General features: G+C 39.9%; 1 protein-coding gene across 17 annotated transcripts in view; it reads left to right on the plus strand.

The window, feature by feature from the left end:
* LOC117406025 (transcriptional regulator Erg) overlaps window positions 1-19,427 on the plus strand; it is a 69,089-nt gene that overhangs the window by 37,585 nt on the left and 12,077 nt on the right. For 9 of the 17 annotated variants that reach the window (XM_059028155.1, XM_059028151.1, XM_059028157.1 and 6 more), the window contains 3 exons: window positions 9,375-9,452; window positions 10,352-10,569; window positions 17,327-17,478. In XM_059028155.1, the coding sequence (XP_058884138.1) occupies window positions 9,375-9,452; window positions 10,352-10,569; window positions 17,327-17,478 (448 nt within the window). Of the gene's footprint in view, window positions 1-6,935; window positions 7,140-9,374; window positions 9,453-10,351; window positions 10,570-17,326; window positions 17,479-19,427 lie in introns of those variants that run through there. The other 8 variants (XM_059028156.1, XM_059028163.1, XM_059028166.1 and 5 more) reach the window with 5 other exon arrangements.

Raw genomic sequence — 19,427 nt, forward strand, 5'->3', positions numbered from 1 at the left:
AAATACAATAGTGCTGCAATCTGAATTGAACTGTGACAGAAACTTTAATCATGCTCTGAGATGAACAACACCCTCTTACTCGTTCAACTGCACAGCACTGTAACTGTCTGCACCCTCTTACCCGTTCAACTGCACAGCACTGTAACTGTCTGCACCCTCTTATCTGTTCAGCTGCACAGCACTGTAACTGTCTGCACCCTCTTACCCGTTCAACTGCACAGCACTGTAACTGTCTGCACCCTCTTACCCGTTGAACTGCACAGCACTGTAACTGTCTGCGCCCTCTTACCCGTTCAACTGCACAGCACTGTAACTGTCTGCACCCTCTTACCCGTTCAGCTGCACAGCACTGTAACTGTCTGCACCCTCTTACCCGTTCAACTGCACAGCACTGTAACTGTCTGCACCCTCTTACCCGTTCAGCTGCACAGCACTGTAACTGTCTGCACCCTCTTACCCGTTCAACTGCACAGCACTGTAACTGTCTGCACCCTCTTACCCGTTCAGCTGCACAGCACTGTAACTGTCTGCACCCTCTTACCCGTTCAGCTGCACAGCACTGTAACTGTCTGCACCCTCTTATCTGTTCAGCTGCACAGCACTGTAACTGTCTGCACCCTCTTATCTGTTCAACTGCACAGCAATGTAACTGTCTGCACCCCTTACCCGTTCAACTGCACAGCACTGTAACTGTCTGCACCCTCTTACCCGTTCAACTGCACAGCACTGTAACTGTCTGCACCCTCTTACCCGTTCAACTGCACAGCACTGTAACTGTCTGCACCCTCTTACCCGTTCAGCTGCACAGCACTGTAACTGTCTGCACCCTCTTACCCGTTCAACTGCACAGCACTGTAACTGTCTGCACCCTCTTACCCGTTGAACTACTCAGCACTGTAACTGTCTGCACCCTCTTATCTGTTCAACTGCACAGCACTGTAACTGGCTGCTGTGAGATTGCAGCAATCCTGCCTCTTCCTTCGGATGTCAAAGCTGCCTCACAAATTTGTGCAATGTCTGCCACATTGGCAATCCCAGAGACAGATGTGGTTATGTGCAGATTCTGCAAACCTGGGCCAGTGGGTGCTTGTGTTTCTTTCTGCAACTACAGTGATATGCATTATTATTATTATTATTATTATTATTATTATTATTATTATTATTATTATTATTATTATTATTATTAATAATAATAATAATAATAATAATAATAATAATAATAATAATAATAATAATAATATTTAAGTATTGAAACATTTCTACACTGTTGTTAAAGAAGGCTGTCTCTGATTAGTATCTCACTTTGACAAGCCCTGTGCTGTATATCTTATATTTTAATAAGCATTGCACGTGCTCGCTTATTCTCACATTTTTATAGCTAGTAGAAACTCCAGAATATTTCTGAATGTTTCTTGGTGCCATGTGAAAAAGCATTGTTTTTCACCTATTATTTTAGGAGTAGGAAATGCTTCCTGTGTCAGGCCTGTGGGAATATGAGGGGATGCACACACATTCACCAACACAAAGCCGCTTTTCATGAATACTGTAACGGGCAGGATGCATGGTTATTCTAATCAGAACAGTGGAGAGGTGCACTCTAATTCAAATAGAATATTATTGCCCAATCATAATATTACCATCGATATAGACTTCAGAAAGACTGAAATAATACATTAACAAGGGAAATGAGCAGTTCTTTGGTTTGGGTAGTTGCTCTTCTAACAGTTTATTTTTATTATTATTTTTCAGCACAATCATGCGTCATTTGCGCGTGACACGTCATGAATGCACTATTATTATTATTTATTTCTTAGCAGACTGAAGTGTGTCTGCATAGTAATGTTTCCATGCTTCGCTTGTTCTAGTACCATGCATTTACATTTTTATGATGCTCTACCACCTGGGATAAACATGTTTTATTGTGTCGTAGTTGTCATCGCAACCAGAAAGACACCAGGTAAATGATCTAACTTCAGCAGGTTAACCATACCGTAAAACTGTATTAGGAACTTCAAGTTCGGAAAATTCAAACACAAATAATACATTCAAAAGTAGCAAAATCTGATACAGCTACATGTACTAACATTCCTCACTGATCTGCAAGAGCTGGGGGGGGGGGGGGGGCAGTGATATTATTATTATTATTATTATTATTATTATTATTATTATTATTATTATTACTAATATTATCAGTGCTAATAAGAAAGTACATTTTCATGCATTGGGAAGCATTTCATTTGTGTGTGACAGTACATGTATTTACATCCGTTCCAACAGGCAAAAAGGGGGAGGTAGGTAAAACAATGGTTGCATAGCAACAAAATACAATGAAAAGACTTGAAAGTGTACCTTCACTTGACACAAGTGTCAATAAATAATGGGAACAAGTTTCATTCACTGTACAAAGTCATCAAGCAGTTTTCACGTGCAGAGAGACACTCTGGGGGGTGGGGGGCGGCAGTTACATGTATATATATTATATGGGTAGTGGCAGGAAGGAAAAATGATTATTCATCTAGTAGTTTCTTGCTAGTTTTATTTAATTAATGTGATGTTATTCCTTTCTGAAAAATGCCTTTGCATAACTCTGAGCTGTGGTTTTATTCTCACAAACAAATCGCCTGGCACTTCACAAGTGAGGGGAAGTGAACGGACAACCTGGCACAAGTTCTGAGTTATGTAACTGTACAAACTGTTATTGTGCAAAAAAAAAAGCACAGCCTATAGTGGAGAGAGATGGTTTGTGTCTTGACAGTAAACACAGTTGTGACATACTGCTGGGAAAATACAAATAATACCTCAAGGGCAAGCCTACCTGAGATGCAGCATTGTGTTTCCTGGGGCGTATTTCTTCCCAGTGTTTCCACAGAGCTGGCTGAGCTGGCATTCCATAAGCAGGATATCCTGATTCCTGTGCTTTGTTCATTACCACTTGACCAAACAGACTCTTGATATTAATATTTGAAATGTATACGTGCTGAATGCTTGGGACGCTCTTGGAAGAGAGCTGTTACGGCTCAAGAGATTATCCCGAGATTATTAAATAAGATCAGCTTCAACACTGAAAGTGTGTCTGCAGGAGGTGTTGGGAACAGTAGGTAATACTTAGATAGTGGGTGTTGAATTGGAGCACCTGTGTGCCTCACTCCAAGCTGCTGCATCTTTTACTAAATGGCAGATGTGCTAAGACAATACTGCCGGTCTGTCTCCAGGATAGGATTGTGTGACAGTTGAGAGGCAGCAATAATTAGAAATATTCAAAATTTGCAAAGATTTATTCAATTGAAATGAGTTCTGCAGATATAACTTTTTTTTATTATTATTAAAACAGAATTAATAAGGTATGATAACGGGTCATCTTTTCATTCTTTGTCTTTCTCTTTTAGTCTCCCAACCCAATGAATGATGTGTTTATGTTTCATATCTTTCTACTCGTCTACCTCAAAAGAAATGTTTGAACCGGTATATAGACTTTCAATATTTTCTTTTTAGATGTGTACGGTATGCAATCATATTTATATTTTTTTTAAAAAGACAATGGGCATTGTAGGGCTTTTCTTATGTGGTAAAAAAGTGTTTGTAATGGCTGATCGTAATCTCACGATGAAAGAGTCATTTACACAAGCAAACAAATGATTTTCATAATGGGAAAGAGCGTTTACTTTAGACAACGAAAGGAGGAAACAGGAAACATGGAATTCAGGGGAATTATATTAAAAACTGAACAGGAAACGATTGCAGATCATTCTACAGTAAGGGGTCGCTAACATTTCTGATGCACCCAGTGCTCACATGACAAGCTCACTTTGGCTCTGTTCGGCCGAGTTTGGATGTTGCTGTAAATTATGGGCATTTCTGTAAATTACGGGCATTTCCTTTTCTGACAGTTGACCAATTTCTCTTTGCCATGCTTCCTGTTGTCTTAGCACATGTTTTACCAGGCTTGATGAAGCATTACCATGCCTATGCTTTTATTATACAGTATTTCACCACATGTTAACATTGTTACGATAACTGTGTTCTCTGTGGTATTGAAATAAACATGTGTGTGTGTGTAATGTGCAGAGACTTAGCATGAAGGTTATGTTTGAGAAGTACATTTTGTGCCAAGCTTTTTTATACCTAACAGCGGGTTCCCCAGCAGCATTATTATGCATGACATCCTATGCTATTTTACATGCAGTGGATGTAGGTAATCTTTTTGTGGTGCTGTACTAACAAATCTGTTATTTACAACTTTCGTGGGAGACATGTAAACGTTTTACTTTTAACCTGTTTTTGTTATTTAATTTTTGAGAGACGGTGGTAAATGACTTCAGGGTTTATTTAATAATTTACAGGCCACATATCTAGAATCTGTATCTGTATAGCAGTGTCTGTCAAGCCCTCATGTACAGTACAGTAAGCCTCGCAATGATCTGTCATTGGAGTTAGTGTGATGTAATTTGCAGTCTACAGTATTGTTGTCTGTATAGCAGTGTCTGTGTCAAGCCCTCATGTACAGTACAGTAAGCCTCGCAATGATCTGTCATTGGAGTTAGTGTGATGTAGTTTGCAGTCTACAGTATTGTTGTCTGTATAGCAGTGTCTGTGTCAAGCCCTGTGCTGGCACTTCAGTGTTCACCAGAATTGGTGCTGGAGCGCAAACTGGATGCCATGATGAAAAAGCGATAGACAGACCCACTTCCTATTTCCATCTCCCTGCACTGATACCCAGCCATATCAGGAACCATTCATTCAGGAAAAGCTTTAAGCAGGGATTTCCTGTCTACAACCACATCGTGAATGCTATTTGGTGTGATCCATACAGTATGAATGGTTGTGATCTTCATTGAGTTAAATGGGCTGGACTGGTCAGTTGTGTGTTGGCATTCTTTAGTGAAACTATGGGGACAGTGTACAGAGGCAGTGACCGATAATTAGGAAAGATATATTTAACAGATGACAGTCAGAAAAGGAAAGTTGACAGGAGTTCTTATTTTCAAACTTGTGGAGATTAGTTTTGCATTATTCTTTAGATTATAGTGTTATGTTTAAGCCTGAGGTTTGGGTTGGGGTTAGGGTTTGGATTAGGGTTAAGGTTTGGGTTTAGGATTGTGGTTGTGGTTGTGGTTAGGGTTAGGGTTACGGTTAGGGTTAGGGTTAGGGTTTCTGGTTGTTAACATTTCTAAATTATGGCCACAGATTAATTTTCCAATGAAATACCTGCATTTCCTATTGTGTTGAATCCTTCTGTAATAAATAACCCATTTTAATGGTGTAAAACAAGATAGAAACAAAATAGTGCCCAGTATCTGAAAACCTAGGAAAGCTTTTATTTCTAGAAATGAATTAATTATTACCAGCTGCTTGTAAAACACCAGTCCAGTACGGTAATAGAAACAGGCAGGGTCTGCTGTTTATTACACAGAGGCTGAATTATGGGTCATACAGTAGTCCATTTGTAAAATATATAAACATAGAAGGAGAAAACGAAGCATAAAAAGACTTGAGCCTCGGGCTGGCTCAGCGAGGGTCGACTTGGATGAGAACCAAGCTGGTTTCAGGAAACAAACCCCTGAGTGTGCACTGCACAGGGGACACAAACCCCTCCACATGGCTGCTGTGCCTGACCTGAGTGTGCACTGCACAGGGGACACAAACCCCTCCACATGACTGCTGTACCTGACCTTAGTGTGTACTGCACAGGGGACACAAACCCCTCCACATGGCTGCTGTGCCTGACCTGAGTGTGCACTGCACAGGGGACACAAACCCCTCCACATGACTGCTGTACCTGACCTTAGTGTGCACTGCACAGGGGACACAAACCCCTCCACATGGCTGCTGTACCTGACCTGAGTCTGCACTGCTCATGGATTGGCACTCAAGCCTCTGCATTCCTGCGTTATCTGAAGGAAACAGAGTTCATCAGCCTTTCGTTAATGAAGATGTTTTCTTTATTAATGGAGAGGGCACCCGGTCTATTTTTGTTTGGGGCCGAGCTTTAAGGTTCTGAAAGCAGATTTGTGTGTGTGGGTGTGCTTGTCTCTAGATTACTGATGATTGTTCTATAGGCAGGGAAGGTTATGCTTATTGGAGATATGCAGCCAATGCCTCTATATTTAGGAAACAAATATACATTGTAATTAAATCTAGTGTGAAAATGGTTATTAGAACTTTGTCTCTAGTTAGTAGTTCTTGCTCTCCAACACACTCTTTTTTTTTCACTTGCTGGCTTTTTAAAAGCCACGCCATTTTTCTCTTTCATAATAGACTGAATTCAAGTGTTTTTCCGATGCCCAGTTTAATTACATGGCACTTAACAACACCACCCCAGTATGTCTTTATGGACAAACCAGTTGTGTACGGGAAGAGAGAGGAACAGAACATCTCAGTAGCAGTGGCAATGAGTCTTTTTAGCTTTAGATAACACGATTATCGCCGACAGTACAATAAAAAATCAAGACTAAACAGACATCGATAATATCAGGATCACCGATTATCATTTCAGCCCAACACATACTTTTGTTTTATGGTTCTTCCGATGTACAGTACCTTGACTATCCCGATGTGCCATACTAACTGGCTGTGAGCCTAGGTAGTGACCCACTCAGAGAAGCATTTTGTGCTGCCAATGCACAATCATGCAGCCGAGAAGTGTCGTCTGTTTTGTTCACAGCATCAGGAATGAAGTGGACCCTGTCTCTTTAAAGCCATGACCAGTGGTTGCACAGGCCTCGTATGGGTGAAAGTTAATTGCCCCGCTGGTTATGTAATGTGGTGCTCAGCTGAGTTATCAGGGCTGAACAGTCGCTATGAAATTAATCTGCTTTCCGACATGACTTCCCTTTCCTACAACTGGTTTTTATTCAGCCGCAGGACCTGTCATCAGTTTCTAAAAGAGAGGGCGGGCCGCTCTGTAGGATATAAGTGCTTGAATACATTAAACAAAGCCCAGAGAGGGATGTGTGCATGTCATATCTGCAAGGAACATCTTTGGGAACTCTGATTTTACAAACAATGAAAGCCATTACGAATTCAATGAGTAAGCAAGCTGCGTGATTGGGAAATTAAGGAGCAGAACTTGAAGCAGTGGGCTGTAAAATGAAATACCAAATGTGGGATATGTTTTTCTAACATAATGTCAATTCGACAAGGTATTTATGCTACTAATGTTTATGGAAAATCCAAGAATTGTTTTATTCAGGGAAGGCTGAAAGTGCATGTTGATGCTAAATTCAGACAACATAAAGTAACACTTAAAAAGTTTTACTTTCATTTTATGTATTAGTCATAGTCTATTTTTAAATGGTACAGCATGTTGTGCAATTCTGCTCAGTTTCAAGTAATTTTTGTACTTTGCTTACTTTTTAATAACGTGAGTGCCATATTTAAACAATATCATCTTTTAATATTTATTATGTCTCACAATACTAAACAACACTGAAGACTAAAGTTGTCATTAACTTTGGCATTAACTTTAAAAAGTGGCTGGAAAGTAGGAAAAAAATACCTTCAAATGAGCAAAATTGCACAAGCGAGACGACATAAGATTCAATACACATGGAAGAATGTGGCAACAGACAAGTTCATTTCTGCAAACATATCCCATTAAAGGGGAACAGCTTCTATAGTAAGGATTTCATGGGTCTCATAGACCCTCATCCTAATGGGTGTGAACGAAGCCGAAGCCGCTCTAGATTAGAGATTTCTTTCTGGGTTGTTGAAACATCTGGTCAGTGGCATTATTGAAATTAGATGGTTTGCATTTCTGGAATGGGCTATGTTTAGGAACTTTAAGGCATTTATTGTCAAGAAATCAATGACAATAGTGCAACCTAACAAATTAGCAGCTTTGCCATTGTTCCAGTGTGAAGTCACTACATACAGGAAGTACAATTTGCTGATTTTGGATGGGGCAGATTGGAAATGATGACGTTGAAACACAACACTATGTCTGGCAGCTATAGGGCTCTCCAGAGTGATTCAGACTGTAGTCAGTGTCTCGTTTACAACCAGCATATTATTAATAGAAAAATAAAAATGTCTTTGCTTCGTACTCATGATGAGTTTTATTTTTTTTGTAAAAGAATATATTTTGAGGTGAGCTTATAGATTTGTTGGGACACAAACAAGGTTCACAAGTGCAGAGCGTTCTAACACAAGCACGGAGAGGGTGAGAATTAAATCTACGGAAAGGGACAGGCTGTTAGTACGCATTTCTGTTCCGCTCTGATAGAAATAGAGCACGGTGCTATAACACAGGAAATGCATATGGAAATCATACATTGCAATGAAAAGTCAAAGCTTGTAAAAGCGTTTTTATCAGTATGTGGTTTGAAGCAGGATGTCACGTAACCAAATGTCTACCCCGGTGTGGTTTGTCTTGCTGTGAATAGCAGTAGAACACACCTGCTGTAGATATCAATGAAGGTTTGTGTAATAAGGGATGAAGAAGGGTGTGAACATTGAGAAAACTTATTTTTTGTTTTTATTTGTTGAGTAAAGGGTAAAGCTGAGGGAACATGAAGCCACTTTGTGTTTTGGAACTTGGTTTAAGGAGACTAGGTTTCAGGCCACTGCATGGCACACAAGGGAGCAAAGTCTCCCGGTCTCCTGGAACCAGGTTTCAAGCCACTGTTCCTGAAAAAGTGGCTTTGTGTTCCCTGAGCTTTACACTTTAGTTTAGGGATATTGTTATAAACAATGAATAACAGATTTATAAATGTAATATTTATATATGTATATCTATAGATGTACAGTTCCTTAAGAACATGGGCAGCAGTGTGGAGTAGTGGTTAGGGCTCTGGACTCTTGACCGGAGGGTCGTGGGTTCAGTCTCAGGTGGGGGACACTGCTGCTGTACCCTTGAGCAAGGTACTTTACCTCAATTGCTCCAGTAAAAACCCAACTGTATAAATGGGTAATTGTATGTAAAAATAACGTGATATCTTGTAACAATTGTAAGTCTCCCTGGATAAGGGCGTCTGCTAAGAAAATAATAATAACATGCAGCTAACGTGTTTATAAGACCCCTTTTTCATTATTTATTTTTAACAAGATGACAGGAAGATTTACCAGGTAAAGTCCCATCAGATTTTTGGCCACTTTCATTTTTAAGATCCATTTATAAGACATCTAGAAATGTGTTCTTCAAAGTTTTGACACTTAACAAGGTGTTATAATAACATTTGAATGGTGCTTCATGAAGACTTCTTGTTGAAAAGTGTGTTAAAGAACGTTACAAGTTTAGTATTACTACGTGTGTTTTCTAAATGGATACCTCAACTAAAGTGTACCTAAGTAGACCATTGGCTAGTTAGCCAGTTTGAATTGAGTTGTTTTTTTATAGCTCATTGCATACAGTAATACTTTTTATTTCTTTAAAATAGTTGCACAGCAATAAGACCACTGAGAAACTGCATCTTGTTTCCAGAGATGTCCTGCTGGATGCAGCACCTGTGATTAAAGTAAAGAAATGTTTTATTTATTTTTACAATCTATTCATTCCTTCATTCCTTACAAGTTCATTATGGAGTGTTGCTCAGCTGAACACCACAGTTAGTGAGGTCCTAGGAAAAGTGGTGGCAAGATAAAGAACACATAACTTTTAATTTAATTTAAATTAAATTAAATAACTTTTAAACAAAATACAGATAAAGAAGGAACAGTAGCCAGCTTGTATTCATACTGCATTCTTTATGCAGTCATTAGGAATTCTTTGCTGTTTCTGGATTCATTTTAAAAAATCAAAATGGGTTGTTTTGCAACAGGGATTCTTTAAGCAAAACACATTCGAAATAGATTATTTTTGCATTCTTTTCCCATAAATACGTGGATGAATCGTGTATTATATATGCATTCATTCAAGGTTCTATGTGTTGCTTGAATCTGGTATGCATTTGTTGATTGTCAAAAGATGCCTTTTTGACATTTATTTGGAACAGTTTGAATACAAAAAATATTATAATGTTAAATACATGCTTGTAGAATTTGAAGAACATTGACAGAGCCGACTATTCATTCAGCTCACCTAATCCAGCTTTAATGATGTCATGAGGCTTGTGGAATTCATTTGTTGCATTTTAAGATGTTTTCTTTCAAATATAATATTTTATTTACAGTTTGTAAATTTGCTGTATATGGATGTAACCATGCAAACAATAATCAACCTTTCATGATATCACAAAAAACAATTCATAGGCTTGCATCCACTTGAGCTGTATACAAAAATCAGTTGTTTATAGAAAATGAATGAAAGAATAGCATTGCTTTAACATCAATTCTTTTCTATAAATGAAAGTACTGCAATGTGATATTGAATACCTACCCCAACGCTGTTTTCCTTTGTTTTAATCCCTGTCTGCAGGAAGCATTGTCAGTGGTGAGTGAAGACCAGTCCTTGTTCGAGTGTGCCTACGGAACGCCACACCTCGCCAAAACGGAGATGACAGCGTCCTCCTCCAGCGAGTACATCCAGGCAGCGAAGATGAGCCCACGAGTTCCCCCACAGGACTGGCTGCCCCAGCCACCCACGCGAGTCACCATCAAAATGGAGTGCAACCCCAGCCAAGTCAATGGATCTAGGCAAGTCTCCCTGGACAGTAACACAGAACACTGGCGCTAATCCTAACACCGACAATCCGAACGCCGTTATCGTTATGAAATGCACGACGCAACTTCAGTGTCAATGTAAAACATTTGCAGCTGCTGTCTCTTTAGTTTGAATTCAAAGAGTTATTTTTGATTAAGTTAGTATGAAAAGCAGAGTGGACAAGGGATTTTTGGTATCTAATTTCTACAAGTATTTCCGTGTCATTTATATGTCTGAGCTGTGTTCCAGAGCGTTCCGGAGCATTCTGGCTCGACTACACCACTGGTGTTCCGGAGCGTTCCGGAGCATTCTGGCTCGACTACACCACTGGTGTTCCGGAGCGTTCCGGAGCATTCCGGCTCGACTACACCACTGGTGTTCTGGAGCATTCCGGCTCAACTACACCACTGGTGTTCCGGAGCGTTCCGGAGCATTCCGGCTCGACTACACCACTGGTGTTCCGGAGCATTCCGGCTCGACTACACCACTGGTGTTCTGGAGCATTCCGGCTCGACTACACCACTGGTACAGAATATGATCAGTACTAAACAATCAGTAATCTGAACATGGTTCGATTCAACATGGTTCACATTAGGGAGTGTCTATTGTACTTGGATGGAAGGCCACAGATGGTGTTTTGGTGGCGTGGAAAGTGATACTTTCCATCTGACTGTACCCCATTGCTCTGGTGATAGAGGGCACCGCCCTTTTGGAGTTGTTACTTTGACAGTACTCATGTAGACAAGCAGAAACTGAAGGCGGCTTTGGTCTATAAAAAAACTGTTGGTTTCTTTTGCCTTGCAGTTTGTTGTGTTTCCATGTTAAATATTTTACGTTGCTAGGCAGACGTCAGCTGCAGGCCAGCGAGTTTTCTCCTGCCAGGGTTATTCAATTTGAATATTTTTTTTTAATACCATTGTTAATTCACTGTGGTTTAGCTTTGATAGGATTCAAGAGGTCCTGCTTTGTTTGTGAGTGGTTTATAATCCTTATAGTGTATGTGTTATAATTAATAGCAAACCAATGCTAAGATACAGATTTCAGTATTGCAATGTTCAATGAAATCTCTCTCTGTGGTATTGTGCCTGACCTCAAAGGGTTCCAGATGTCTCTAAATGGCCCGAGCTGCATTGACCAGGACTATTAAAAGATTCAGGGGACCACAAATTTGCAACAGTTGGCCAGCATCAGCATTCTTCCACATCCAGGATGATAACGCCCCTATCTATGCAGCCAGATATGTACCACTCCCCAAGAGGTGCTGCAACGTCCAATCACTAATTCAAGAGCCGTGGAGCTTAGTAAAGCAGGTGTGAGATGATCTGATCTGATCTGAGGAGGAGGATTCGCAGACAGCCATGAACCCCACGCTTTGATAGCGAGTGACAGCAGATTCCCCCCTTGACCTCCATGCAGCTGACTGGCATTCACCCTATCATAACATAACATCTGGTCAGCCATATGTAGTTAGTGTAACGGGGCGGAGGCTGGACGCAAACCGACGACCCCGCGCACCGCAAGCGAGCGTCTTAACCACAATGCAAAAGAGCCGGGCCCGTCTGCATTCGTGGTGTTAGAGCTTTTAACCTCCTCTCATCTCAGCGATGGGACAGAATCCGTAACGGCCATGTATCACACAACACTGGCCGTAACATTAGCACTGAACATACGTGTGCTGAGAATAAAAGAGCTGTGTAAAATGGCAAGAACAGAGGGAGCAGTCGCATTGGCTAACAAGTGTTGCAACCTGTGCACCATACCCACACAGCTTGGAACTTAGAACCATTCTGCCTAATTCACTTGGCAACCAATTCACTTTGGAAGAGGTGGGGGGTGGTGCCCTTTTATAAGAATAACACGATTGGGTGTTCAAATATGGTCCAGTATCCACACGCCTAGGCTGTTTAACAGCACTTGGCTACACCCCATGCTGAACACCCCTAGACATGGTATTTCAACACCCTGTCATGTGGTATTGCTTTCATAGCCCACATTAATGTCGTTTTGAGAAAGCAAGACTGTTGTTAGAAGTCTATCAGCTTGTAGCTGGATCAACACACACATTGTTAGCCTAGTGTGTTGGAGAGTGCTGGTGTTTGGAAACCTTTGGACTAGTACAGTAGATGGATTCAAAGTAAGATCACAGTGGCTGGAAGCAACCCACAGGAATTCAATTGAATACATTGATAGACAGGGAACATCGACTTTATCAAATGTACAAAAATGAATCAGGGAGCTGCTGTATTAAGGGGTCAGCGCTTTGCCCACATTTGAAAGGTCTTGTCACATGTAACTGAAAGGACGCAGGCAAAAACATGAACAGGAATCACACCAGCACTCTGGTATTGTATCTGTACCATTCAATACGATACAAATGTGGAAAAAAACTAAAAAAAAACTAAACTTTGCAAACTGTAGACCTTTTCCTGTAATTGTTTTATTTACAATATAGTAGTTACTTCATTGCAGGTCAGTCGACTGAGGTTTAAAGGCCCTGGTAAAAAGCCCAAATGTAAATATTTTTTAAAGGTACAAAATGTAATACACTCAATTGGTTAAGAGGGCGTTGTTTACATCTGAGGCTTCAACTAAACAGATACACAGACCCCACACATTAACAATCACAGCCTTGTAACTTTGCCAGGTACGCTAACCATACCACTTCTCTTCAGCTTAAACTCAAACTGAAGGGGGAAACTCAAACCAGCTGTCCTAGCTCCCTGCTACCAGAGAGCGCCCTGCTCGTAATATTTATAGTGTGTCTGGACCACTCCCTCAGTCTCTCTCTCTCTCTCTCTCTCTCTCTCTCTCTCTCTCTCTCTCTCTCTCTCTCTCTCTCTCTCTCTCTCTCTCTCCCCCCCCCTCTCCCACTCTCTCTGGTTGAGTGTGCTGCAGAGCAGCCCTGGCAGAACACAAAGGAGTTTCTCCAGCGGTGAGACGAAGGAAAGATTTTTTCAATTAGCAGCAAGTCGGTATGTGCCGGGAGATTTACAATGTGTTACACATGTGTGTGGGTAAATAAACACGTGGGAGCTTCCTGTGCCACATTCGCGTGGTCAGAAGGGAGCGTTCAAGTTATTAGCTCTGCTGAATGAATGAAATACAAGACCACAGTGGCTCCTTTTCTTGGGGAATATGAAAAAGAAAAAGAAAAACCTGACGCCTGAAGGTTTAAATAGAAAAGACTAGTTAACTACTGTATGCACACACTTTCCCTTAGAAAAGGTATGTTAAGTCTAAAGTCTTAGACATGTTGCATTTTTCTACTCTGATGCATTATGAGCATCAACAATTTACTCAACGCCTCCACTAGTGTTTTCTACTATTATAACAACCTTGACTTGCATAAAGAAGTTGTGGTATCCAAAGCATAATCAACAAGTACAGAGAAACAAGGATGAGCAATACTTGAAGATAATATCCTTAAGGAATAGAAAGAAGACAAGCATTGAATTGACAACAGAACTGGTAGAAGGCACAGATGTTGCTCTCCATCCATCAACAATCCAAAGCACCTTTGACCATTGTTCCATAGTCCAGTTTCTGTGTTCATACTTAGCCTTTTAGTCATGTTCCCCTTTCTTAACAGAGGTATTCTTACTGCAACACATCCTTTAAGTCCTGATTTCAAGAGTGACCTTTGTACTGTTGATTTGATGGACAATGACACCTGTGCCTTCTGCCAGTTCTTTTTTTTTTTTTTTTTTTTAAGGCAAATTTAGTTCTTAAAAAGGTGTTTTACAAATGTTGTTTTTTCAGGAATTACTATCTTTGTGGGGACATTTTCTCAAATTTTGTCCGCACATTGATAGTAATACCTTCCCACACACACACACGCACACACTAACACACACATACACACTCACACAAATTGTAAACATGCGTTAGCACGGGAAGGCTATTGAGAGGAGAAACATTTTCTCTTGAAGAGAGAACTCTCAAGTGTCCTAAGACATGGGAGGAGAGCAGGAAAATGGACAGATAAAAAACAAACACAGGGAGCAGGCCTGTTAGGCCTAATGGTCTTTTCCAGTTCCTGTATGATAAAATACTTGTGACACTGTAAGGTGAAGTCTTTTCAGCTTTTCCCTTTCCTCAGGGAGTATTGTAAACTAGAATCTCTGAGGAAGGGTGTGCCGCACACGAAGAAGAAGCTGAGAAAAAGTTACCTGAGCTTCGAGTGCTTTAATCGTGTTCTTGCCTTCCACATTCGCACGAGCGTTGGCTTTGTTATGGAAAATGTTCCAGTTGCTCATAACCATTTGCTTTGTTCTCTTGCTTGCAGTTAAATGTGTGTTTGTATGACCAGGACCCTGAAATCGGTGGCCCTTTACCATGACACACAACATATGTGTTTTTTTTGTTTTGTTTTGTTTTTTTAAAGTGGGTTGGATTCTCAATGCTTTTTCCAAATCTTTTTTTTTTCAGAAGGGCAGACATATTTTATTGTCCATTTGCTCCAGTGCCAAGTATTGCATATTTTTTGTATCATCCAAAACTATGAACACTCAATAGTGCTACATTTTTAAATAAACTAAATTCTAAATTAAACTAAATATATTCAATGACAAACACTTCAATTAGAAGAAACTTCTAGTAGAAACGTTTGTCTTTTTTTATATTTGCTAAAAACTTTATTTAAATGTATTTAAAGAGTGAAAAGGTAAACATGTTACCAGACCAAAGATAAACAAACTAAATCTGCCTCAAAGACCAAGTAGTAAATACAATGTCTCCTGTATTCTGTTTTTATATACAACATACTTTGGTGAGTAACTGGGGGTTAATGTGTGATAAACCAATGTGAAACTAAATTAAAACTGTTAGGGCACGAAAAAAAGGAGAACGTCCTGAAATGATAAACAATTTTAACAGCATAAAACTACCAGGAAACTACTCAGATAAACACACTGCTGTTCCTATCTAATAAACGAAGTCATTTTTTATTACTAGTTTTATACCGCTGAAGTAGTTTGATTTGCCTGTGCACTTGCTTCAAAACAGAGTGTTACAAAACTAGTCAGGTTAGTTAAGGACTCAGAAGTTTGCTTGCAGGACAGTCCGTGGTCTTTTTATTAGTTTTGTAAGATTTTTCTTTTCTTCCAAAACAATTGTGCAAACTGGATTTTGATGTGACGATCTCAGGAACCCTACTCCTCAAATGGATGATATTTCCCATCAAGTTAAAATTGCTAGTCACTTGTTGTAAACAGGCCTTGTAGTCAATAATGTGACATACTATATAAAAGTGCACCATGCCTGCAGCTAATTTCACAATACCGAGCACAGTTTGGGAAAGGGACTGGCTATCACACTTCTTTGTAATAACATTTTGTAAGGCCCTGACATATTTTGTAATAACTGATGTTTAATTTGTACACAATGTGAATACGTTGCAAATTTCAACATCAGTATAAAATGGGACACTTGCAGTTTACCGGCTGTGTACTTTAACAGCAGCCGTGATGTTACTTACTGCACTGTAGCTTAAATACTTAACATCTTTTATAAACGCATTTCAGTTGTGAGTCCTCACGCTACGATAAACGATTCATGTATTAGCCATTTTATCAGCCAGTGTATGGAACTGAAAATGAGTAAAACTAGGCAAGTCCCTCCAATCCGTGCTCACAATGTATCATGCTCAAACTGGAGAGCAGCCAGTTCATGCGTGTATATTTCTTCTTCTGTGTCCTTTGCAAGATGAAATGGTCATTCTTATTTATGCTATTGCTCCCAGATATCTATCTTTTTATGTAATGTACCTAGAATGTGTAACTACTGGACCTGCCAGCCTGTCTGGTACAATCTGTTATTTTGTTCACTTTGTAAAGCTGGCTTCTATAATTCTCCACATCTGGTTAGAAATGTATCGTTGATGACAACGTTCTGAGTTTGATTTTGGAAGGTCACACAGTTGTTTGACACATGACAGCATCTTATCCAAGTCTTAGGCCTCCAAATGGTGAATATCTGGGCCACGTTAGACTGGTATGCATTAATAAAGCATTCTTACTGTAATCCTAAACATCTGCTGACCCCTGATGCATGAAGTCTGCTAGAAATGATGAGCACAAAATGGTAAACATGTACAGCTATGGCCAAAAGTTCTGCCTCGCTCTATAGAATGAACACATTTTGGTTCATAAAGTCGAATGAAACCTGCGGAATAATGTTACGCTAACATATTGAATTACATACCGCTTTGTAGTATCCCATATACTTAACAAAAAATTGACAAATTGGAAAATGTGATATTTCGAAATCTAACAATACCGTATTACTATTATTGCTTACGGTGGACTTTTGCAATACAATTTTGTAGTTTCTTTCACTACATGATGTTAAATATAGTGTTTTTATTTTTTTTTTAAATGATGTCTCAATCCTAAAATTCTAGGTGATGCAAAACTTTTGGCCATAGCTGTACAAAGTCATTTACACTATAGGGTGAAACTCGGCTACGTTGCTGTTTGCTTGTATTTTCTAAACTAAATATTCCTATTAGCTCTGAGTGGCATTATTTGTTATCGGTGGTGAACGTGACATTTGTAGTTACTGTACAAACAGTATGTTATTAATCTTTATATATACACAAGAAAAACTGAACAAAGCTCAGCCTCACTGGAATGATTTGTGACAGATGCTGCGTATAATTGTGCCCCCCAGTGGCTATACTGTGTAACGCTAAATACAGTCTTTGTTGTCATTCAAGCTGCCATTTGAAAGTATTCTGTCCTTCACTGACAGGAACTCCCCAGATAACTGCAGTGTGGTGAAGGGAGGGAAGATGGTCGGTGGTTCAGACAGCATCCCAATGAACTACGGCAGCTACATGGAGGAGAAGCACATCCCGCCCCCAAACATGACAACCAATGAACGAAGAGTCATTGTACCTGCAGGTACGGGAACTAACTTGTCTGTGCTCGCTTTAAAATGACTTCTGTTCGCATCGCTTCTGTTGCAGCAGTGTGGGGTAGTGGTCAGGGCTCTGGACTCTTGACCGGAGGGTCGTGGGCTCAATCCCAGGTGGGGGACACTGCTGCTGTACCCTTGAGCAAGGTACTTTACCTAGATTGCTCCAGTAGAAACTCAACTGTATAAATGGGTAATTGTATGTAAAAATAATGTGATATCTTGTAATAATTGTAAGTTGCCCTGGATAAGGGTGTCTGCTAAGAAATTAATAATAGTAATCGGCTTCTTTACATAGTTACTGGCCAGGAAGCTTTAGCACTGTATCTCTTGCATAGTTCACTGCTTTGGCCATTTCCAAAGTAAAACACCACTGAATACTGACACCTAATGGTAAATGGAGTAAGTGCATACATTCTACCTTCTAGTTCAAAACTTCATGCTGTCTTGGTTTAGAACAGTGGTCCCATCCTAAGCATTTATACTACAAACTTTAGCACTATCGGTAAATTAGACATCATGTGATATTACATTTTTTAAACTTTGTGTAAAATGGCATTGCAATTGTAAATGGCAGCTTGTGGTAACATGTTATCAATGGAAAATCTTCAGGATTGGTTGTTGCGGTAGAAGGCACACACTGTAAGCTGTTTGTTGCTATACTGTGTTACAATGTGTGTTCAGTTGCAGATTCATGGTTTGTGGTAGTGTGGTACACTGTACAACTGGGGTTTAGGACATCATAAACACTGGTTCCCCAAAACTGATGTAATGAGTGTTAGTGATCTGGAATATGCTACGGTATGTGCATCATTGTATAAAGAGAATTGTTACTTCACTAACTTGGAGGTCAACCTTCAACTAGCACAGGGCTGCTTTACCCTGTTCTATCTGTAAAAAAGGCTTTTAATAATGCTTAATTGCTGCCATTAGCAAAAGAAAAAAACAACAAAAAACCGATGGGGCTCCATTAGTGGTCATTTTTCAAACCCACTCAATTAAGAAATCAGTTTAGGGGTCTTTTCCGAAGCAGACCCAGTGATTGAAAAGGGACATTTTTGCGAGAATAGCTATGAGGCACAGGAAATCATGCTTTAACTAGAAACATCACAAGAGAAAGCTATAGAGTACAGATAGAGTAGCAGTTTTCACTTAAAATTACAGCAGACCTCTGAAGCTATGGCTCCACATGAATACACGGCTCCACATGCTTTTCCATACTATTACAGCTTACTTGCAGCACACCATACATTGTGTAACACTTTCAGTCTCAAGCTGCAACTTCCTTTCAAACTGAAGCTGGTAAAAACAGAATGAGATTGCATCTCCCATACAGAATGACTTGAGTTAGTTTGAACAGCAGCAGCAACAAAAACTAACATAATAAGCAAAGCTAAAAGCCAAGGGAAGGTAGTGTACTGGATATGAATCTCTGCTGGCAAAATGCATTATTTATACTGTGTTAGCTTTTCCAGCCACAGACCGTATTCATTGTGCTTTGAATAAACAGAAGATTAGGCAGCTGGTATAATGTTAACTGCATGTTATAGGTAGTATAATGTTAACTGCATGTTATTGGTAATGTCAGACAGTGCACACTGACAAGAAACACAGACATGAACCTTTTTTTTCGTCTCTCCAGAGACTAGATATTTCTGGATGAAAATACCAGCTGTGACTTGAACAACCATTAGATAGCCCTTCTCTGTAGTGCAACATGATAGACTGGTCTGTAGTGCAACATGATAGACTGGTCTGTAGTGCAATATGATAGACTGGTCTGTAGTGCAACATGATAGACTGGTCTGTAGTGCAATATGATAGACTGGTCTGTAGTGCAACATGATAGACTGGTCTGTAGTGCAACATGATAGACTGGTCTGTAGTGCAATATGATAGACTGGTCTGTAGTGTAATGTGATAGACGGGTCTGTAT

This window comes from Acipenser ruthenus, chromosome 8 (genome assembly GCF_902713425.1).
Source record: "Acipenser ruthenus chromosome 8, fAciRut3.2 maternal haplotype, whole genome shotgun sequence".
NCBI classification, from domain to species: domain Eukaryota; kingdom Metazoa; phylum Chordata; class Actinopteri; order Acipenseriformes; family Acipenseridae; genus Acipenser; species Acipenser ruthenus.